Source organism: Ailuropoda melanoleuca, chromosome 3 (assembly GCF_002007445.2).
Source record: "Ailuropoda melanoleuca isolate Jingjing chromosome 3, ASM200744v2, whole genome shotgun sequence".
NCBI classification, from domain to species: domain Eukaryota; kingdom Metazoa; phylum Chordata; class Mammalia; order Carnivora; family Ursidae; genus Ailuropoda; species Ailuropoda melanoleuca.
In genome coordinates this window covers 43,274,164-43,297,675 of record NC_048220.1, presented here as the reverse complement: position 1 = coordinate 43,297,675, position 23,512 = coordinate 43,274,164, and the positions used below count along the sequence as shown (strand labels likewise).

General features: G+C 43.5%; 1 protein-coding gene across 2 annotated transcripts in view; it reads right to left on the bottom strand.

The window, feature by feature from the left end:
* Window positions 1-13,692, bottom strand: part of RGS7BP (regulator of G protein signaling 7 binding protein) — a 107,031-nt gene extending 93,339 nt beyond the window's left edge. For both annotated transcript variants that reach the window (XM_034656279.1, XM_034656280.1), the window contains exons 1-2: window positions 12,887-13,692; window positions 11,828-11,994 (exon numbers count right to left, since the gene is read on the bottom strand). In XM_034656279.1, coding sequence (XP_034512170.1) covers window positions 11,828-11,994; window positions 12,887-13,051 — 332 coding nt within the window. In that variant the 5' untranslated portion in view covers window positions 13,052-13,692. The remainder of the gene's footprint in view (window positions 1-11,827; window positions 11,995-12,886) is intronic.
* Window positions 13,693-23,512: the final 9,820 nt, after the last annotated feature.

The following is a 23,512-nucleotide window of genomic DNA, read 5'->3' as shown; positions in this document are numbered from 1 at the left end:
CGCATTCTTTCTCCCCACCGTAGCAGCCCTTTCCCCATGTCTCACGTCCAGGCTCCCTACCCATCCCCAGTCTTGCTAAAGATCCCATCCTGGGCCTCAGGAAGTGTCACTTTGGCTTACAGACTGGGAAATTTTTGTCCTCACTGGCCAGTTAGTATGGTGAGGGATGTTGTGTGAGTCAGATCATTAAACCTGTGGTCGGGAGACCCACATGACCTGGTCCTGGCCAATGACCTGTTCATAGAAGTTCTGTGTGAGGCTTCTGAGAAAGTCCTTCAGAAAGGGATGCACTTAATTATCTTATGTCCTTGCCTTTTGCTCCCTGCTGGGAACATAGACACAATTTCTAGAGCTGGAGCAGCAGTCTTGGGACCTTGGGACCTCTCACGTCTCATACCTGATATCTTTGAATCATGAACGGATGCTTACTATCCCCTACCCTTGAGTTTTTAATGACTTGAGAAAATAAACTCTTCCGTGTTTAAGTCACTGAAATCCAATCTTTGTTACTTGCAGCCGAAGACCCTTCCAAACTGATAATCTAGTTTTCTTTCTTTCCTTTTTTTTTTTTTTTTTTACTTATACAGGACTAGGTCAGTTTATCTTTGGACCTTTACATTTGCTCTTCCCTCTGGCTGAAGTTCTTTTCTCACAGATCATCACCTGACTGGCACCTTCTCAAGGTCAGATACTAGGTTAGAATGTCACCTTCTGGGGGGGGCCTCTCTGAAAACCCCATCTTAAAATAACTATCCACAGTCATCCATCATTCTTTAATCATATTCTGTTTTCTTCACTGCATTTATCACCCTCTGAATTGCACTCTCTTTTGCCTGTTAGTTTTTTGTCAGTGCATTCAGGCTGCTATAAGAAAACACCATGGACTGACTGGGTAGCTTGCAACAACAGAAATTTATTGCTCATCGGTCTGGAAGTTGGGCCAAGACCAAGACGCCACCTGGTCATGTTTGGTGAGGGCTCTCTGCGTGGTTCATAGCTGGTGCTTTCTTGCTGTGTCCTCAGAGTGAGGGATCTTTTTGGAGCCCCTTTTATAAGTGCCCTAATCCTATTCATGGAGGCTTCCCTCTCATGGCTTGAGCGCCACCTGAAGGCCCTCCCTGCCAATACTATAACTTTGGGCATTAGGTTTTCAACATAGGAATTGTGCCAGAACATAAACATTCAGACCCATAGCACTTCTTGGTCATCCTCACTAACAATGCAGGAACCTTCTTTATTTTGTTCAGAACTGCTGTATCTCCACCACCTAGAAAAGCACGTGGCATATGGTGGGTGCTCTATAAATAGTTTCCCAGAGAGGAAACTTCCAGAGTTGCAAAAAGAATATATTTCCCCATAGAATACACTGTCCTATGTTGCATAGGTTTACAATTTAGGAAACAATGGGTTAAATGCATTTTAGGACCCAGCTGCTGTAGCTAACATAGTTTATATGTGATGAGTTTCCAGTTCAGTTTTTCTTAATGACCGTATTGTAATTTTGATCATGGTTGTCTCGCAGCTTATCCTTATATCCAGAAAGCACTGCCTCTCTGCCTTTTATTCTTAATAGCGCATCAGATTTTAACTCCTTGATGAAATTCTTCCCTTGATTTATTAAAAGAAGTTTTAAAATTGTTCCAAAAAGAGTCTCACTCAATCTCAGGTAGATATTTTTGAATTGATTTCTTGAGTGCCACTGCTTATACTCCCTGCAGGCCCTATCCCATTTCACATCCTGTCTGGAGATTATACTCAACCCCTTTCAAGGGTACCTTGTCAACTTCCTGCCTTCCCACGTGGTTCCTGTACCTCTTATCTTTTCCATAGATCCATTGAAAAGCAGCGGAGGCTTGTTAATCCCTTTGGGGCTCTTCCTTCTCTATTGGATTTCTGTGTGAGGAGTATGGTGAGCTATGAGGAGACAACACATAAGACCTTGACATTCGGGAGAGTAAATGATCTCTTTAAATGGCTGAAGGGTTGGGGCACCTGGGTGGCTCCATTGGTTAAGCGTCTGCCTTCTGCTCAGGTCATGATCCCAGGGTCCTGGAGTTGAGCCCTACATTGGGCTCTCTACTCAGCTGGGAGCCTGCTTCTCCCTCTCCCTTGCTGTCGCTCTCTCTGTCTCTGTGTCAAATAAATAAATAAAATCTTTAAAAAAAATAATGGCTGAAGGGTAGACTTTTATAGAGAAAACCCACAAATGTAGACTAACAGGATGGGAGCATCCCTTATATACTTTTAGGGAACAGGAAGTCGATCAGTTTGAGTAACTAAAGCGTTCACAAGTCAGATGGTAAGAGAAGAGCCCAGGAATACAGGTTGGGTGCTGTGGCCGAGAGAGTTCGTTGTTGTCCAGTATCCGTTCTCTCCCTTTCCTTTCTAGTTAAGATGTCAATCAGAGAAGAATACCCTTCCCAGTCTCCTCTCTAGTTAGGTGTGACCACGCGATGCAGTTCTGGAAGAAGTTTGGTTTGGGTTTACTTAAAAAGGGCTGACCCAGCTGGGAAGTGTGGCCTTTTCCCCCTTCATCCTTTCCTCTAGTCTGGAATTTGGGCTGCTGGCTGGAGCTCCCATCATAATCTTGCATCATAAAGTCAGGTTGAGGGTGGAAAGGATATGCTAAGAATGGGCAACAGAGCAACGATTTCAGGGAGCCACTGCGCAGGTGCTGAATTCTCATTCTGGGGCTCCTTTTCTTGAGGGAAGAAACACTGGTGTCATTAAGCAACTGCTTCTTTGAATTTTTTGTTAAATGTAACCACATATAAGCCATTTTGATACAGATGCCCACTTGCGGAGCTTTAAAAAAATATCTCAATGCCCAGGCTGCATCCCGGATAGTTTAAATCAAAAACTCTAGGGATGGACTTCATGCATCAGCAATTTTTTTTAAAGCTTCCCAGGTGATTCCGGTGTGTTGCCCAAGTTGAGAATCACTGCTTTAGGCCGACAGGCCTCATATTGAGCATGTTCAAGAATCCCCTGGAGGGATGGGGTGGTACTTGTCAAAAATTGGAATTTCCACCCCTCACTCTCCAGAGATTTTGCATTTTTCAATGTGAGGGCACGTCACGTGATTCTGAGACAGCCAATCCAGGGAGCACCATGTCTGAAGAAACACTGCTTTAGGTAATGGGCAATGGCTTGAAGTTTAAAGGCCAAGAAGTGGCAAGATCAGAGGAAAATTACAGGAGGATTAGTTCTAGAACTCGTGAATAAATTGAAAAGAAGAGGTGAGAGACTGACGGTGCAGAGACCAACTGGGAGATAGTGCGGTGCTTGATGGCCTGGGGGGACCATCTGTGAGCAAGGCGGTGACCTCAGACATGGGGAGGAAAGGAGAAAGAGTGCACATTGAAGAAGATAAGACCTCATAGAGTTTGCTGACTGAGTCGGGGTGAGGGGATTTATCGTTTACTGACTGACTTATTCTTAGTGACTAGAGTATACACTAGGGGTTTGATTTCTGGGTTCGTCCATTTTTCCCCTTTTGCGCCAGCTCAGTGAAATCGGTGTCGAGGATTAGTTTCCTTACAGCTGCAAATGTTAAGTCGGTTTTTGTTAACCTGACGGGGGAGGATTTTTTGCTAAATCAGCTCTTCCGTTTAAAGGCTCAGACACTTTATGCTAACAAGAGTCTATTTCACAAATTTTAGTATTTGTTTATATATAAATACATATATATAGACAAGCAATATACATATGTGCATATATGTATATAGACAAGCAATTAAATGTTTTTCCTGTGGCTTTTTTAAAGTCAAGTCTTGTAGAGCAGAGGAAATAAATGAATATAGTTACTGCTCTCGAGCTGTGCTTTATGTGGATATCCTTTTAGAAGAGACACAATTAAACTTTCAAGGGCTGAAAATTTAAATACGCCTTTTAAAGGTGATCCTAGTGGAAAATCATTAGTTAACTATTCAATATCCACTGAGCAGACAGATGTTAGGGTGATATTTTATGAAATAATTTTAAACATAATTTGAGTTATCTTAAAATGCACCCTGCCCGTTGATCCCCTGTAAAAACGAACACCTATGCCTCAGAAATTGCTTAGGTGTGTGTTTTTTAAATTTTTTTAAAGAATTTATTTATTTGAGAGAGAGAGAGAATGAAAGAGGGAAGGACAGAGGGAGAAGCAGACTCCCCACTGAACAGGGAGCCTGACACGGGGCACGATCCCAGCACCCTGAGATCATGACCTGAGCCAAAGGCAGACGCTTAACCGACTGAGCCACCCAGGTACACCTTAGATGTGCTTTTTAAGTCTTCTGTTGTTTGAAAACATACTGGTTTTACTGTTACAAATCAGAAAGAAATAATGGTCCAAAGCAATAGATAAGTCATAAAATGTGAACTAACCCAACTGAGCAGTTCTTACTGAAGTCTTTGTCAGAATAGGTTTTACCGTACCAAGTAAAGGTAGTGAACGAACAAAATGGACATGTCCTCACTGACTTGCCACTCAGGGTGCAAGCATGAATGAAACACAGCCTTGCTCTCTTGTACTTCACCATCTAAATAATAAAATGACAATAAATTTTCCTAAAGTTCATTTTAGTTTAATTTTCTCTCTGACTGGAGCATTTGTTAAGAAGGCTCTAGCAGGGTGAAGGTCAGAGATCTATTCAAAGCATAAAAAGCTAAATTCAACAGGCAACGGGGAAGCCCTTGTCTAGATTGCATATCACCTGTCATTTTGTGGCTAATAATAGCACTGTTCTTTAATTTGGTCTGAATCAGTACTGTGTCAGTTGCTTATGGTTCTTAAACAATAGTATTAGTACCCCTGAGGGACCACCAGCACCTACCCAGTTCTAGCCATGTGGATGAGAGAAGTGAGCACCGTGAATGGGACTGTCACATGGCTCTCCTATTCTCCCCCGCCCCCAAATATTCTCTCCTGCAGCTGGATTTTTGTTCCACCTTTATGTTCCATGTTTACACACTAGTAGTTAAATTAATTAGAGCCAAGTGCTGACCACATTGGGGATTCAATACCTTTGTGATCACATTCATTTCATACAGAAAGCCATCTAGTCCTTGGTCACAAACCCCACCCCTTATATGAGCTAAAATAAAGTCTTGCAAATGATAAAGCACGGGGCACTGGGCAGTCCCAGTCTCTGTGTGGAAGTGTTGACAGAATGTACAAAGTGCTGGGCTGAGCTCTACCCCCATTCCCACTGGGCCCAAACAACCCACAGTGTTCATTCTCCTACAGATGGGTCAAGGGAGTTTGCTCTGGGTTGACTTATGTCTCCTCAGCTCCAAATTCATATGTTGAAGTCCTAACTCTCAGTCCCTCAGAATGAGATCTTAGTTGGAAATACGTTGTTGCAGATATAATTAGTTCTGTTAGCATGAGGTCGTACTGGACTAGGTTAGGCCCCCTCATCCAGTATGACTGGTTTCCTTATAAAGAGACAAAAATCTGGACCCCCACACATACACAGGGAGAAGGATGTATGAAGATGAAAACAGAGATGCTTCAACAAGTCAAGGGACAACCAGGATTGTCAGCAAACCACCAGAAGCTGGAAGAGAGAAACAGACTCTTCCTCCTAACCCTCAGAAGGAGCCAACCCTCCCCACACCTTGATCTTGGGACGTGTAGCCTCCTTCTGTGAGACAAGAACTCTGTGATGTTTAAGCCACCTGCTGTGGGGTACTTTGTTACCGTAGCCCCAGCGCACTGATAGAGAATTGTTCTCCCGTCCTTCCCTTTGATGGATAGCATATATAACTCCCCTTTCATTATTTGACCAGTGAGAGCTAACATTTTTAAAGCAAAAGCACCTGTAATAGAAAGGCAACATACAGGACAGAGTGGGTGACTTGGCAGGCCTGCCAACCAGGCCTCTTGTACTAATGAGGCCTCCTCCGTCATGTGGATTAAGAAAGCTGTGAGGGCTGCCTCCATGCTCACCAAGCACTTCCGTACTCTCCCACCCCACGTCCTGGCTGCTGTCTCAGCCCCAGTGTGGAAAGGAAGCATTACTGAGCTGCGAATCTGAATTCTCCCTCTCCCTGCTCTCCTGACTTCCTGGCAAACAGAACAAGGAACAAATAAGAACCAGCTAAAAGTGGGACTGGAAAAAATGGGGCAGAAAAGTCAAATAGGAGTCAAACAAAACTAAAATAGACCTCCGCCCCCCCCCCAAAAAAAGGAAAAAACAGGAGGAGAGATGGAAGCAGAAAGAAGAGTAAATGAGGCATGGTTGGTCAGGAAACTAATTGCTAGAGGGAAAAATCTGAAATCTCTGGGTATGAATCTCTATGATATACATTATATTGTTTCCAGAACCCATTAGGAAATTAAGATTCTTCTTGTGATCATAGTGTGTTCACATCTCAACAAATTATCTCTGGAATTCAATCATCAAACTTCATGCATGATGCTTCTCTTTATTTTATTTTTTATAGATTAGTTCTGTAAATGAAGTCTGTGTGGTTCCCCCTGAATTAACATGGAACACTGGAACTATGGAGCCAAAGACTCAGGTCATTCCGTTCAGCCCTTTTATTGAGGTGTACAGAGAATTTAACAGACTTTTCCAATGTCATATAGCCGGTACCAACGCGAGGCCCCAAAACTTTATAAATAGAACGTAATTTATGAGGAATGGAGTTTGACTTATACAAAGAAAATCTTTCTAAACTACTTTTGAATCCTCACATATCCATATTTTTAAGGTTTAATAAAGAAGCCTTGGGGCGCCTGGGTGGCTCAGTCCGTTGGGCATCTGACTCTTGGTTTTGGCTCAGGTCATGATCTCAGGGTTGTGGGATCGAGCCCCATGTCGGGCTCTGCGCTGGGTGTGAAGCCCGCTTGAGATTCTCTCTCCCCCCGTCCCTCTCCCCCACTCATGCTCTCCAAAAAAAAAAAAAAAAAAAAAAAAAAAAAAAAAAAAAAAAAAAAAAAAAAGAAAGAAAAAGAAAAGAAAAGAAAGAAAGAAGGAAAGAAAAGCCTTTTGATAGCCATCTGGGAAGCCTCAACCTAGAAAATTCCTCCAAACATAATATAAGGAACTAAGATAAACAAAAATTTATTTCAACCAAAGTATGTATTTGAAAAATATTTGATGGATAAATTTATTTTTCGTATGAGTGTATCATGATGTCCTGAATTTTGCATGTCTTATGAATAACTATACAAACACTAATCTGAATTTCTAATAGTGTAACTGTGTGCTAGTCAGTCTTCTGGGTGCTTGATGTATGTTCAGTTACTCTGTCCTTACAGTACCATATGATTCAGTCTCATTAGCTGTTAACCCCATTTTTCTGATGAGAAGACTGAGGCAGGGAGGGAGAATATCTACCTTCATCCAAGCTTACGCTATTCGCAGAAAGGCAGGGCTGAGATTTGAACCAGGCAAAGTCTATGTACTTGGACCAGAGCGCCTGTCTGACCTTTAGCACGCTGCAAAGCAGTATGCATATCAGTACACATGGATTCCTAGCAAGTGGTAAAGCCAGGATTTTATCCCAGTCTAATCTGATTTAGAGTCAGAGCTCTTGCCCATCACTGGATACTGCCTCTCACATTTTCATGCTTAAACCTCATGTTCGCTTTGTCAGCAGCCACCGCCGGAAGGTAGTGGTGTGAAGGCGATGCAGGGCAGCCCAGGCACCATAGCAGCCGTGGAGGAAGAGGAATCCCAACCCCCTGCCCACCAGCCACAGCATCACCTCCCGGCGTCTGCGGGAGGATACCGGCGCCTCTGGGTGGTTCCTAGCCTGTGCGCGCTGGGCTCCTTTCTCTTCGTTCTCAGGACATGCTGTGTTTGATCGAACTGGCGCCAGACCAGGGAGCGATTGGCATGGGTTCCAGTCTTAGAGCAGCCTTGGACTGGCAGCGTATCCTCTCGAGGCTGGGAGTCACGTACTTGGCCCCACAGATCCTCTCAACTACCCCGCGGGGAGCATGACAACTAGCTTACAGAGGAGGGAACTGAGGCTCAGAGAAGTAGCTCCATCACGGTCACAGGAGATGGTTCCCCGCCCAGGTCTGCCTCAGTGCTAAGCGTTCACATACTCTTGCCCAAGTTGTCTCTAAAGTCACTTGAAATCCTCTATATCTCCTCAAATACACAAAACAAGGAGACTGTGCTCTGTCAGTAGACTCTGGGCCCTGAAGCCCTAGGCATTCTTCAAAGGTATCACAGAAGTTATTTTGGGAAGGAAGTCCAAGGTCACGGCTCCTGGTAGCCACCTACTCCTGATGTGTACGTGTACACACACACACACACACACACTAAGCAGGGCAGAGCAATGCCACTTTCAACCTGCCTTCTAAGTCTGACTTTCCACATTTAGATGGAAGGAAGACTCTGCTGCTAAAACAAGTTTGGGGACCATTGTAGCAAGTGATCCCTGAGGCCCCTCTTAGCTTTAATACCAATGCGAGGTTCAGGGACCGTAACTGTGGTCACTCAAACCAGGCAGGAGAGAGTGGGGATTCACCTGGCTGGCTCTGTTCAGAAGACAACAGTTGCCCTCAAAAGAAAAGGTTGTGCTGCAACTTTGGCTGATCTAGGCACAGTTTGAGAAGGTGCCGTGATGACATCTGTGATGACAGCCATCTTACCCAGGGCCAGCCAGTGAGAAACACAGTCTGAGTTTTCTTCTCTTGTGGTCACCGTTCCTTGAGGATGTCATTTAGGGATGAAGAGGGTCTAAGCATCTGTGGCTTAATCCCAGCTCATTGGCTTTTCTCCTCTTTTTTATTTATCTTGCTTCAGTCTCTTTTGACCCTGTCTACCTTCAGCCCAGTCTGTCTCCTCTGGCCCCAAGGCCAGGTGATAAACAAGAGAGGAATGGTCTGTGCTGGTTAAGAAATAAGTCATTTCATTGATTCCTTCAAGTCTTGCCTTTGCCCCACCTATGTTCCTACTCAGAGCAAAGCACTGGAGTTTCGGTGATAGCTGTCAGGCCGGCATCTTGATGAATGCACGGAGAGCCAAGTCTTCTGTTTCCCCATCCCTAGAGTTCCTACCCATTTCACTAAAAGCTGTATATGTAGGAAAGAATAAGGCCAAGTGCTGTTCATGGTGATGGTGATTACACCTTTCTACAGGACACTTCTTGAGTTATATTTTATGCATCATAGCTTCATTCGTTTTGAATGTGCAGTTCAATGATTTTTAGTAACTATATAGTTGAACAGTCAATTTTGGAACACTTCCATCCCCCCAAAAAGTGACCTCAAGCTCATTTGCAGTGACTCCCTGTTCCCACTCCCAGATCAAGGCAACCACTAATCGGCTTTCTGATGTGCATAGACGTGCTTTTCCTGAGCATTTCATGTAAAAGGAATAATAGACCGTGTGGCATTTTGTGACTGGTGTCTTTGATTTAGCATACTCTTCTTGTGATTAATCCATATGTTAGTGTGTTTTCAGATTTCATTCCTTTTTTACATAATACTTTTTTAAATGGCAGCATTATGTAGAGGGAAGATCATGGATTTCAGAAGCATGCAACGTGGGGCCAAATCAAAGTCATACCACTTTTTAGTTGTGTAACTTTGGGCAAGTTCCTTAACCTTTTTGAGACCCGTTTGTAAAAATAAGGATAACAATCTCTCCCTCGGAGGATTATTCTATGAGTTAACTACATTGTGCTGGCAAATGATGGGTGCTCAAGAAACCCAGCCTTTGTGCCTACATTCCCCGGGAGCCTTTGTTTTTCTTAACTCTGCTTCAGATTTTAAGGTGAATGCTACAGTCTCCCCACCAGCTTTCCCATCAAGCTTGACATGAGAGCCAATATATAACTAGCAATGTCAGGGACTGAATTCCACCAAGCAGAATCACATCCTTCACTAATGAAACCCACATGGTAAGAAGCTAAAGGGATTTCCTTCAGTTATAATACCGTGTTTTTTTTTGTTTTGTTTTGTTTTGTTTTTAGAAAGAAGGTTAAATTGTATTCATTATTTCAGGGAGGAAATGTTTCAGATTCTGTCCTAGAACATTGTACAGAGTTGGCCTTACCTTATCGAGGCTCTAAGAACATAGTTTCCTGCTAAGTCTTACAGAACTGCTCCCAATAAAATCAACTCTCAGGTAACATAAAAGTAAGTAGCAAAGGGTTACCAACCCCTGAGTATATAAAATCCATCTCAAATCCTCAAAACTCAACTTTGAGCCAGTAGTTTCAGACTCCTTCTTTCCTGAAACTTTGGAAGAACTTGAATTTCATGGGTGTCACAGACTAAACTGAACTCCTTGTTTCCTTCTCCAGTCTATCTTCTGTGATTATCACCTGTCATCAATTTGAGTTTCACCTTAGAGGGGTCCTGAATATAACCCCATCATACAGTCTAGGACACAAAGTTGACAAAAATGCTACTTTTTAGCTCTGGGCATAACATTTCCTGTTGTATATCTGTTTTCCCTTCTGAATCATTGTTTTTCTACAGTTTTTATTCTACCACTATTCCCCTTTGTGTTTCTGAGTGTTTTACCTCCTTTCTTCTCTGGGATTTATCACAGCTGCATTTCTTTCCCAAATTCCTTGAACATTGAATCCCTTTGCACCTCCTAGATGGAATCCCAGATTCACTTCCTGTTAGGCACAGTGTAACAATTAAAACAAAAAAGGCTGAGGCTTCTAAATATTTCTACCAAAAGCAATAGGTTTGTAATAAACTCTATGTCTCACTTCAAGGACATTAGATAGTATATCTTTTCTCTTGATACAAAATGCCACTTGTTAAATGTAGTTATTGAGAAAGGCAACATAGGGGTTTCTAATCTATATATACCAATAGTCACTATACATACCATTGGCCTTATACATATTATTGGCATTAAAGATAGTAAAGAGTGATTCTTTCAAATGAAGAAATTAGACATAATTCCTACACATGATCAATCTGCAAGATAATCAGGTTAGTCTGATAGACTTGACCTTCGATTGTGATACAGACATACACAGAAAACAGATAAAAGGCTATATCCAGATGGAATCAAACACTTAGTGCATTTCTTTAAGGACTCCTGTGTTTCCTTCCTCTATGTTCTTTTTGAGTACAGTAACTGTTGACAAAATTCATGACTAACTTCTTTCCTGAGATTGAGACATCAGGACGTAGAAGATGGGGTCTCAGAAAAGTTTTCGCTCACTGTACTAGCACCTAAAGTAGGACTGGGGAGTCATAAGCGTGATAACAAGAAATAAAAATAATGGGGAGGGGCACGTGAACAGCTTAGGTTTAGATGAATTTGTGAATTCCCCCAGTCTTCACAGAAATTTTCTTCTGTTAAAACTTTCCTTCCATCCACTACAGTAAGGAGAGTAATTTATATCCAAGACTTTATTTTAGGGATTTTATTTTAAATGGTATCACAGGAATTTATCTCATGGTATAAATAGTTTAGTGAATCTAGGATTTAGCAAAGATTTTCTCTCTACTGAACTGGACTTTTGTGCAGTAGATGTTAGCAGCAGATGACAAATAATCTTGAGGTGTGATGACTTAACTTCATTTTGACAGCCACACATTCTGGAAAAAATCGGAAACCCCGAGTCCCAATATGTGGGCAGCATATTGCAAATTAATTTAAAAAAAAATCACTTAATGACCCAAAGCTTGAATATATGTATATTCAAGAATCACACAACCTTCAGATTGTACTTTGCATCTAGTTAGTTTGTCTATAGCTCTCAAAAGAATCCTGATCTCAGGGTGATCGGTTAAAACCCCAGATTTGCAGACATCACTTCTAAGGTCTTGACCACTTTAAATAACTGTCCGCATCCATGCATCATGTATGTGAATGACCAAATAATGCCAAGAGTCTCCTACCCCGAGATGGCAGCAAGTTTTTGGTGTGCCTGACGAGCCATTTCACAGCCTTTGGTTCTTGTCTTGTGCATTTCCGCCCGGAGTGAGGGGCAGCTGATGGAGACGTCCCCGATAGAAATGACCAACTCTCGGTACAGGGCCACTTGCGTGTTGAACTCTTGGACAAGCTGGAAAAGAATTGAATTTCTTTCACGAACGTTTCCTATTTGGGTGTATACAAACATGGGTTTTCAGTGACCCCTCAGACAACTCCACAAGTCTCCAGCTAAGGAGCCTACAGATTGCTTAAAGATCAAGGTGCAAAGATGGTAAGTTTCTCTTTGTCCAAGACAAGTGTTTTTTTCATCGGTGAGTCCTGTCCTGGAAGCTCTATTTCCATATCTGCTCCCCGCGCCCGCTCCACCCCCCTCCCTCAGGCTCAGTTTCTGAAGAGCAAGAGCATATGCCACTCCCAGGTCACTAGAGCTTGATGTTGGGAACTCTCACATATACTGCTCCCCTTTACTGTAGGTAGATAAGGATTTTAAGTTGCGTGGGGGAGAAAGGCCAAAGATAGGTTGCGATAGGGAAACCGTTCACCTGCTGTCAGACCACTGAACCAGAGACTTTGGCTCAGGAGCCTGACGGGAAGACCGGCCACAGCCTCTGCGCTGGAACCTTCGTCCCCTCTGCAGCGCCCCGTGTGCTCTGTTTGGGTTTATTTGCTGCTGTCTCCCCACAAAGCAGCACCCCCACCTTCCCATCCCCTCCCTCCCTGGTGAGCAAGCCACTTCACCGTGTCTTTCGCATCCACCGTTCTCTAAGGGGGTAGAGGCATGACTTACAGCTGCCGACCCTAAGACCCTCGCCGTGGCACTTCTTTGCGGGGACATTACGACCCGGGTGTCACCCCGAATCTGGGGACTGCAGATTTAAAAATAGTGCATGTGCACGTGATCGGCATGGAGGAGCTGAGGGTGGGGGAGTGGCTGGCAGTCAAGCAAACGATTAACATACAAGACTCCCCCACCTCCTCTCCAAAAAACCCCCCAAAAAACCAAAAACGCAGTTTTCACCTACCATCTTGCAGTCGTCCAGGGCTCGTTGGGTTTTGTGGGCGCTCTCGGAATTGCTGCCCCTGCGCTCCCAATCCCCGCTCTGCAGCGGGGGCTTGCTGATCTGGAAGATCGAGGAGCGGGTGGACCGGCTGGGGCGCTTTTTGCGCCCATTCGGTGCAGAACTCATGCATACACATCCACCAAGCCGAAGCCGCTGGTGCAGTGCGCCCCGGCGCGGGCGGCCCGGTGGTTGCCCTGCGCGCCGCCAAGCAGCCGGAGCCGGGAATCGAGGCGCGGCGCTCACAGGGTTGGGGCTGGCTGCGCGGGTGGGTAACCTTCAGCTTGAAGGAGAGCCGGGGAAGCGCTGGCTGTGCCGTGCAGCATCGCTTCCACTAAGCAGCGAGGAAGGGGCTCGGTCAAGTTCTGCTCAGCAGCATTGCCGGCCCTGTCCCGGGAGCTGGGCGCTGGCGCGGGCTCGCACTACCTTCCGCTCGGCATGGGTTGCAACGCTGGGCGAGAAGGAACGCGCCGCCAGGCGGTTCTGAGTTTCCATTCAGATGGGGGAGCAGCTTTCAAAGCCTGCGCTGTAAGGTGGGGGTGGGGGGGTATGAGTGTCGCTCTTGCTTCAGTGTCTTCCCGCAGCGGCGCTCCGTCGTCTTTCCCCTCCCTCCCCCGTTGCCAGGCCTGGAAAGGCTGGCAGTCCCCGAAGCAGGCAGTCGGTTCTAATAGGCTGCCTTGATCCCCCGTCTCTACGGGCTCATCTGTTTGAGGATCCCAAATGAATCCGTGGCGGGACTGGAAGACGCAGGGAATCGGTCCGCCTGACGTTGTGCGCTACCCCGCACATTGATAGGACGGGAATACTAATGTGATCCATCCAGAGAACCCCCCCTTCTCCCTCCACAGTTTATGCACTTACCCAATCAAATCCCCGGGAACGTCAGTTGCAATATTACTTCATCTGCGCTATTCTTAGAAACGAAAAGTGTCATCAGAGTGGAGCACATTGCCACATGCTGGGACCCAAACATGGATTTCAAATCAACCTGTGTGCATTGAAGGCCCTTACCATCTGAGACCATTTGGGGGCCACAGACAACCAAATCCCAAACCCAGGAGCAAGCGAGGTTTTTGATTCAAAAGGAAAACGTCTTGATGACCTAAAAGGAAAGCTTTGTTTGCCTGAGTGTGTTGGTATAGTTGTGTTTGGTTTTGGTTTTTTTTTGTCTTTGTTGGGCATGCAGGGAGGGGCACTAGCAGTGGGTAGGGCAGAACGCACAGATGGCTTCAGTCAGATTGGTCCTCCTCCCATTTTCGCCAGTAGAGTTCTTGGTCTTGTGTTCCAGAGTGTCCAGACCGGCCCTGACTGTTTCCCCTTAGAGACCCAACAAGTAAGAGTCACCAGGTCTCCCTTGGGCATTCAGAATGACCAGTTCTCCTTCATGGGACATCGGTGGGTGGTCCAGGAAAGTGGAGGGGATGCCTGCATGAAGGAGGGTGGGAGTGAGTTGCTGGGCCATTTAAGTCCATTTTTACCACTGACATCCCAAGATTCTTGTGGAAGAAGAGAGGTGGAGTTGGCATTCTGCTCTAATGTTTGTTCTCATGAATGATTTATTTGGAGGGGACAGATAAAGAGGTCTAGCACAGGGGAACTAATTATGTGTCCAAAAGCCTCATGAAGAACAAATCAGATGTTCCAGGTCACTCTTTTAAGGTGACATCGAGAGTACACACACAGGGATAGCCAGAAATAGGAAGACTAACACCTTAAGGGGGTGTCTCTAGGATTTTCTTTTCTTTTCTTTTCTTTTCTTTTTTCTTTTCTTTTCNCACACACAGGGATAGCCAGAAATAGGAAGACTAACACCTTAAGGGGGTGTCTCTAGGATTTTCTTTTCTTTTTTCTTTTCTTTTCTTTTTTTTTGTAAACAAGATAGGAGTGGGATAAGAAAGATACTTGGTATTTGTCCCAGGTTTCTATCGCAGTGATAAGGGTGATAGGAGCCTTTTGTCACCAGGAGAGACTAAGAATTGGTTAGAGGTTTGGAACTCTCAGTCCGACCTCCAACTTCTCTGAAGAGAAGGGCTAGAGATTGATGTAATCATGAATAGCCAGTAACTTTATCAATCATATCTACATCATGAAACTTCCATAAAAACCACTACACAGTGGGATTCGGGGAGCTTCTGGGTTGTTGAAGGTGTGGAGGGGCTGGGAAGGTGGCAAGCTCCTCATCCCCCCTCCCCATACCTTGCCCTGGGCATCTCTTCCTTCATAGCATTCTTTGTAGTAAACTGGTAACTAAAGTCCTTTCCCAAGTTCTTTGAGTCATCCTGACAAATTATGCAATCTCAGGGGGATTTGTGGGAACTCCTGAATTGGATTCAGGTGCGACCAGAGTGTGGGTAATCCGGGGACTTGGTACTTGTGACTGGTCTCTGAAGTGTGGGCAGTCTTGGGGGACAGAGCCCTTAAACCGTGGAGTCTGGTGCTAGCTCCAGGCGGTTAGTGGCAGGATGGAGATGAATTGTAGAACACCAGTTGTTTCTGGAGTGGTGAAGAAGTAGTCCTGAAGGAGACACCATCTACTGGGGAAGGAAAAAGCCCTAACAGGTGGACATCTGAATGGATATTCAGTTTTTGCCTAGTATTATTTGCCTAGTATTTTACAAAAGACTGAGAATAGGTTTCCCTAAGAGTGGGAAGGAGGAGGCATTAGCCCCCATGTCGACCTTGATGTGCTCCCCTCCCTCCAGATGCTGGATGACTCGGAGACCAGGGTGGGGAGCTCTTCTGTTGGCAGTCTCCCCAAATGTTGAAAGATAAAAGAAGATGACTCTTACCGAAGTCTCCGACTGTTCCTCTTTNCCGACTATTCCTCTTCCCTCAGTCTCAATTTTGTCTGTGTCTCCTGTGCGTAGGGAGAAGCTGAGGAGCACAGCAGGTGACTCAGTGAGATTTGCTAGCATTTGGTGAGTGAGGGGGATGCTGAGGAAGAAGACACAGGCAGGCTAAGGGGCCTTAAGGAAGAATGGATAATACTCATTTGTAAACTGTTTAAGTCCCTGTGATATAAACCCCTTTCATAACAAGTAACTAACCCTCCCCCCATCCCCCAAAGTTAAAGTCTGTTTTAACCCCAGGTTGGTAGTGCTTTGGAGAATTAAAGGAAAAGAGATTTCGTTTTACATGTACGTGGTCAGAGGATAACGGTGGTCAGTCTTCTGGAAATCTTTTGCCACTACTCTTATTTCATCCCTTTCCCTGCAGGGCAGTAGTGGCTCCCACCAGATCTAAGCGTCTCGGTAGTAGGCTTCTACTCCAACTACAGCCATCTGGTTTCGACTCCCCCCTTCTTCTGCCTAGAGACAGTTTCAACAAGTTAAAAGAAAAAAAGGCAACATAATTGTGCTGCCCGGTTTCTAGCCATATTTCTTGGGGGAGGTGGGGCGAGGGAAAAAAATGGTTCAAACTCAATGCCACATCCAAGTGACTCTAGGTCTGGAAACCGGCTGGGGGACTAAGCGGAAATTGTCATTTGTAGGTGCCCCTTGGCCTGCCCTGATACACAGCCCAAGCCATTCTGCTGAGAAGGGAGAGAAGTCGCATCAGTGCCAGAGCTGTCTCTCCCAGGGACAAATGCTGTAATCAGAATAGCAGCAGGCAGGCTTAGTTCCCTCACCTTCCCCCACACTCAGAACAGCATGAATTTACATTCCTGGGGCTGTTTGACTGCCAAATAGAAGGGTAAAGTGCAGTTGGAAATCCCAGTAACAAGGGCACATTTTCTGGTTGTCCAGACCTGATTTTGGCACAGCCCTAATCATGGGTCCTCTGAGGGTCTATTTGCTTTGATCCCATCTCCTATCCTAGATTCACGCCCATATAAGATCCACCTTACATTCATATTCTCTGTTTGGTAATTTCACAGAATTCATTTTGATTTGCAATTTTTAAAAATAAATGTAAGTTTAGAGTGAATATGAGTGTCTGTTAAGTTTCTTCAAGTTGGTGCTGTAAGGAACCACAGTGAGACCCCCCCACCTTTCAAATGGGGCTGGCTTCTCATGATCAGAGATACCGGGAGGCAGGTTTTATCTGGGAGGAAAGTTCAAGGTGGGGCAAAAATGAAAAAGGGCCTTATTTGTGTTGGTCTGTGACCCAGGCAAAGAAATATTCATGCAGATGCTGAGCTCTGAGAAGTTGGGGAGATTTGAAGGGAATGATCAGGTTATTTTCTGTTAGTGTCAAAAGAGATTGAGTTATTGAGAAGAACTTAGAGAATAAACTACCTACTAAATGGTTTATTTCCACTAAAAGCAGAAGGAAGTACAGTATACTGGGAATACATACTTACTAGTTTCAAAAACACGTTTGAGTATTTTTACTAGTTGCACTTCCACGTTCTGTTGCTTCTAAAGCTTATATAATTTGGATGCCCCCTTTTAAAGAAAAAGAATCCTGCCACGTTGTTTTGTACGTGAAATAAAATGTATTTTGCGTTGGTTACTGTACCATCGTGTAGATGACAGATCTCTATGTGGGATCTGTGCTTGGATCGGAATGCAAAGAACTCACTCGTAAGAAAAAAAAGTAAATAAAAAGAATTGAACAATGTAAATACAAAACTAGATACATGGTTTTGGAAAAGCCTGTGCAGGTGAGGTTCGCTGAGGTGAGTCTTCATTACCTTCCTGGTAAATTGACACATTTCGTGTCTATTTTGTGCACAGTGGGCATCTGATGGGCCTCTTCTGTTTTTATTTCCCCTTTTCTGACCATAGCACCTTAAGTTTTCTTTGAGGAATCAGTTTCACCTCATTTCTTATGACATGGCTCATGAATGGGGACATGGCTCGAACGTGGTCAAAAAGAGTGGTCTATACTAGTGGCCACAGTGATTGGCTAATAGTGGGCATGACACTGAACCTGAGCCAATGAACTTGAGGCCTTGGAGACTCTGGAACTCTTAGGTTGAAACATATGAAATTACCATCAGTCAACCATTTTTGGTAATTTCATATATTTCAACCTCATTGTTTCTTTCTGTTGGGTTTCTAGAGTGATGAGATGAAAGCCTGGAGTTTCTGGTGGCAGCCTTTGTCACTCATGGTCAACAGACTGCCTGAGAGCCAACTCAGAAGAAAACAAAATGGAGAGATGGAGAAAGTCTTTTTTTTTTATTTTTTGAGGGATAATTGACATATAACGTTGTATCAGGTTCAGGAGTACAACTTACTGATTCCATATTTGTATGAACACTTGACCCTTGAACAAAATGAGTTCGAACTTCATGGGTCCGCTTACACCTGGATTTTTTTGGTAAATGCAATACAGTACTACAGATGTATTTTCTCTTAAGATTTTCTTAATATTTTCTTTTCTCTAGCTTTGTAAGAATACAGTAAATAATACAACTTACAAAATATGTATTAAATAAATGACTACCATGTTATCAGTAAGGTTTCTGGTCAATATTAGGCTATTAGTAGTTGTTCTGGGGAGGTCAGAAGTTATACATGGACGTTCGACTATGTGAGGGCAGGCACCCCTAATCCCCGAGATGTTCAAGGGTCAACTGTATTACAAATTGATCACCACAGTTAAGAGCTGATGTCATCAGCATATGTAGTTGCAGAACTGTTTTTCTTGTGATGAGAACTTTTGAGATTTCCTTCCATTAACTTTCACACATGCAGTGTGATTTTAACTCTATTTGCCACGCTGGACATAATGTCACCATAACTTATTTATTTTATAACTGGAGTTTGGCACCTTTTGACTACCATCACCCATTTGGCCCACTCCTACCCCATGCCTCTTGCAACCACCAATCTGTTCTCTGTATCTTTGAGCTCGATTTTTTCTTTACCTCTTTTTGGGTTCCACATGTCAGATCACACATGTATCTTTCTGTCTCAGTTCCTTTAGCATAATGCCCCTTTGGTCCATCCATGTTGTGGCAAGTGGCAAGATTTCCTTTTTTATGGCTAAATATCATTCCATGGGGGTGTGTGTGTGTGTGTGTGTGACATTTTCTTTATTCATTCGTTTACGACAGATACTAAAGTTGTGTATCATGATATTGTGAAGAATGCTGTAGTGAATATGTGGGTGCATATATCTTTTTAATTTATTTTTAAATTTAATTAAAAAATTTTAAGTAGGCTCTATACCCAATGTAGAGCTTAAACTAAAAACCCTGAGGTCAAAAGTCACATGTTCTACTGCCTGAGCCAGCCAGGCTCCCCAGTGCTTATAATTTTTTGAGTTATTATTTTCTTCAGGAAATGAAATTCCCTGGAAGGGAATTGATGGATTATATAGGAGTTCTATTTTAATTTTTTGAGGAATCTCCCCCACTGTTTTCCATGGTGGCTGTACCAATTTACATTCCTACCAATAGTGTATGAGGGTTCACTTTCTCCACATCCTTACCAACATTTGTTATTTCTTGTCTTTTGAAAAATACCCATTCTAACAGGTGTGAGGGGCTGTTTGTGGTTTTAATTTGCATTTACCCTGATGATTACTGATGTTGAGCACCTTTACATATACCTATTGGTCATCTGTCTGTCTTCTTTGGAAAAATGTCTATTTAGATCCTCTGCCGAATTTTTAATACGATTTTTTTTTTTGCTATTGAGTTGTAAGAGTTCTTTATATATATACTAGATAATAACCTCTTATCACATAGATGATTAGCAAATATTTTCTCCCATTCGCTAGGTTACCTTTTCATTTTGTTGATGGTTTCCTTTGCTATGCAGAAGCTTTTTAGTTTGATGTAGTCCTACTTGTTTGTTTTCACTTTTGTTGCCTTTACTTTTGGTGTCAAATCCAAAATATCATTGCTAAGACCAATGTCAGGGAGCTAGTCGTCTATATTTTCTGTGAGGAGTTTTGTGGTTTTAGGTCTTCCATTAAAGTTTTCAATCCATTTTGAGTTCATTTTTAAGTGTGGTGTAAGTTAGGGGTCTGGTTTCATTCTTTTGCATGAGACTGTTTAGTTCTCCTCACACCATTTATTGAAGAGACTGCCCTTTCCCCATTGTATATTCTTGGCTCCTTTGTTGTAAATAAATTGTTCCTATGTGCGTGTGCTAATTTCTGGGTTCTCTACTGATCTGGGTTCTTTTGATCTATGAGCCTATTTTTATGCCAATGCCATACTGTTTTGATTATGATATCTGTGTAATATAGTTTGAAATCAGGGTGTGTGATGCTTCCAGCTTTCTTCTTCTTTTCCCAGATTGCTTGGGTTATTGGGAATCTCTTTGTTCTACTTCTGTGAAAAATGCCATTGGAATTTTGATAGAGATTGCACTAAATCTGTAGATTGCTTTGGGGAGTATGGACATTATCACAGTATTAATTCTTCTAATCTATGAGCACAATATCTTTCCATTTATTTGTGTCTTCAATTTCTTTAATTTCTTAAAGCAGTCAGTGTTCAGGTCTTTCACCACCTCAGTTAAATTTATTCCTAGGTATTTTATTCTTTTGGATGTCATTGTAGAAAGACCGATTTTTTAATATTACTTGAGCATGTGGATCTAACTTGGCCTTAAGTTAATTTGCAGCTATAATTTCAGTTAGGTGAACCAAGTCCTTTTTAAACTAAGTTGATTTGATCAGAGTTACCACAGTATGGAACCAAAAGAGTTCTGATTAATATAATACGTAAAAGGTAATTGTGCTCAAGTATATGATGCGTCAAATTATGCTATCATTGTAGTTACTCACTGTGAACAAGGCACCATGTTGACTGTGGACAATACAATAAAATCAAAGATAACGGTTCTTTCCTCTCAGGTACTTAAACTGAGGAGATGAACACATGCACTCATGAAATAATGAAGCACAGTAAAATCCGTATTAGTGTTATTTTCGGATGTGAGTGCTGCAGGAATTTAGAGATGGGATCAACCTCTGTAGGCTGAAGTTGCTAGAACAGGCTACAGCAGAGAGAGATGCAGCCTGATGGAGGTATGTGTAGGATCTGGGTAGAGGAAGGAGTGGGGAGAACTGTCCAGGAGTTGGCTAATAGCAGCAGCAAAGGCACAAGAGGGGAGTGTATGAAAAGCCTGACCTGAATTGAAGAAAAGGAAGACGGGCTAGCGTGAAAGTGATAGGGTTCCGGTCACGGAGGCAGGATCAATGGCTCAAGTCCTTTGGTTCAAGAAAGGAAGGATGATAGTAGGTGAGAAGCAGAGAAAATGATTTTCTCTGAATGACAGTGATGTGCATGGTTTTAGGCCACTTTGAGAAGAAGAAACACTAAGGAACAACTCTGAGGTCTCCCACTGACGTTGTAGGCTTTCGAAGGAGTAGACTTGGGGGCTGTCTTCCAGTGATCTGAGGAAGCAAAGATTCAAGTTATGGGCAGAGAGGGAGTTCCTGGTGGCTAAGTATGGCAGGGTTCACATTCCTAAGAACTTGGAGAGCAAAACAGAGGAGTTTGATCCTGACAGTGTGTTGGGATAGACTGTGGGCAAAAGAGAATTACTGCTGTTTCTTAAGTGAATTGATAAGAGGCAAGTGATACTTTAAGAAAATTACTTGGTAGTGGTAGGTAGGATGCATTGTAATGAAGAGAGAGTGAAACCATTTGTTCGGCTGTTAGAATAATCCAGGTGGATCAGGAATCTGACGGTGTCACTAAGAACTGAGGAGAAATCTAAGATGTTTTTAGGATGAGAGCTTTACCTCATAACAGAACTGACTAGAAAACAGTGTGAACTATCTAAGGTAAAAAGCAACAGGTATTTCAGTCTTCCACAGAAAAAACAAACTCATTGACAGTTATCCCTGCAAGGTGCATCCAACTTTCAGTCTGTCGAGCTGTTTCTGCCTTCTGTGTGCACAGGACATTACCCTCTGGCCAAAGTTGAGCCTGCCTTGTCTATGGATTTTTCTGGAACCACCTGCCTGTCAACAAGACCTCTTTTTAGCCAACCGTGGCTCTGGTCTAAACCTGATGTGCTCCAGGTCACATCGAGATACGATTCAGCCACTGCTCTCCTGGCCCCACCAAACTGTCTGCAGTGGCCACTCCTTCTGACACAACATGGTTCCTCTGAGGACACTTCAGGGCCTGCCAAGTGTGCTGAAGCCCATGTAAGAGGAGCACTGCAGCGGACAGGCTGTGTCTGCAGAGCCAGTTACTTCACTGTCCTTTGATCCATCTGTGCCCTGGCTCATTTCTGACTGTTCCGTTTCCTCTCTTTGCTTCATTCCCTGATTCCTGTTGGCTGTCTCTCATTCTCTCTTTCCTGCTCTCTCTCCCTCACTCTCTCTTCCCTTTTCATTTCCCTCTGTCCTTGTCTCTCCAATAATTACTTAATTAACAGAAACATAACTTTTCCTTATTGCAAAAAAATGATAGTGCGGAAAAGGATAAAGTCCCCTTCGAGTACCATCCCAGCCTCAGTCCTATCCCGTTTCCCCCAGAAACAATCCTTCCTAGCGGTTTGCTGTGTGGATCTTCTGTTACACAGCTGTGTACTTCACATGTCCCTGAGAAGAAGGTAATCTTCTACTGTTGTTTATGTATGTGTATATTTTCATAGAAATGATACATTGTATGTGTTAATCTGAGACCTTTCTCCTTTGCTCAACAGCATGTCTTTGGAGAAGTTTCTGTATCAGTACGTATCTATGTCAGTCTTGTCCTGACACATCCTATCCCAGAGTGATACATCGCAGTTTACTAAACCATTCCCTAGTTGGCACATTTAGATTATTTGCAATATTTTAATATTAATGTTGCAAGGCAATTCTTAAATATGCCCTTTTCTTCATATGAAAGCATATATTTCATAAGAATATATAAAGAAGTGAAATTGCTGGGTCATAGAGTATGTGAATGTACATTTATAAGAGGCGCTCTGAAATTTGTATCCCAAGTAGCTGTATCAAATAACGTGCCTGCTGGCTTCTTACCAAAGTACCTTTCTCCCCACATACCAGTTTGCTATCATTAAACTTTTAAATTTGTGCCAGCTTGACTTTCTATATTGATCACATATTCTTACCTCTCAGCCTTCTGATTTCTCTTCTAAGGTTCTACTTACTTAGTCCCTCTTAGCGAAGAATCTTTGTAGACTGTTTGAATTGGTAGTGATCCCCTAGACACACACACACACACACACACACACACACACACACACCCCTGCCTTCCNGATCCCCTAGACACACACACACACACACACACACACACACACACACACACACACACACACACACACACACACACACACACACACACCCCTGCCTTCCTGCTCATTACGCTTCCAGGACTCCTGCTCACATGAGTAGCCCTGAATGGGTGCAGCCCATCTCTGAAAGAGTGGGCTTCCAGATGGCTTACTGTTAGGGAAAACAGGCAGGACAGGGATGAGAGAAAAGAGTAAAAGATGAATTCAAATTTCCTAGTCTTAGAAATTAGAAAATGGACCTTTTCCTGATAGAACTCGGCAATTGAAGATGTTAGACTTGGTAACAGGTTAGGGCTGGAATTTAGAAGTCAGAAGCAAAAAGTGGTCAGTGAAGCCTGGAAAATGGCTGTGTTTCCAGGAAGGAGTAAGTGTAGAAAGGAAAGCAGGCAGAGGGCTGACATCCCGAGGCATGTCAGCAGATAAG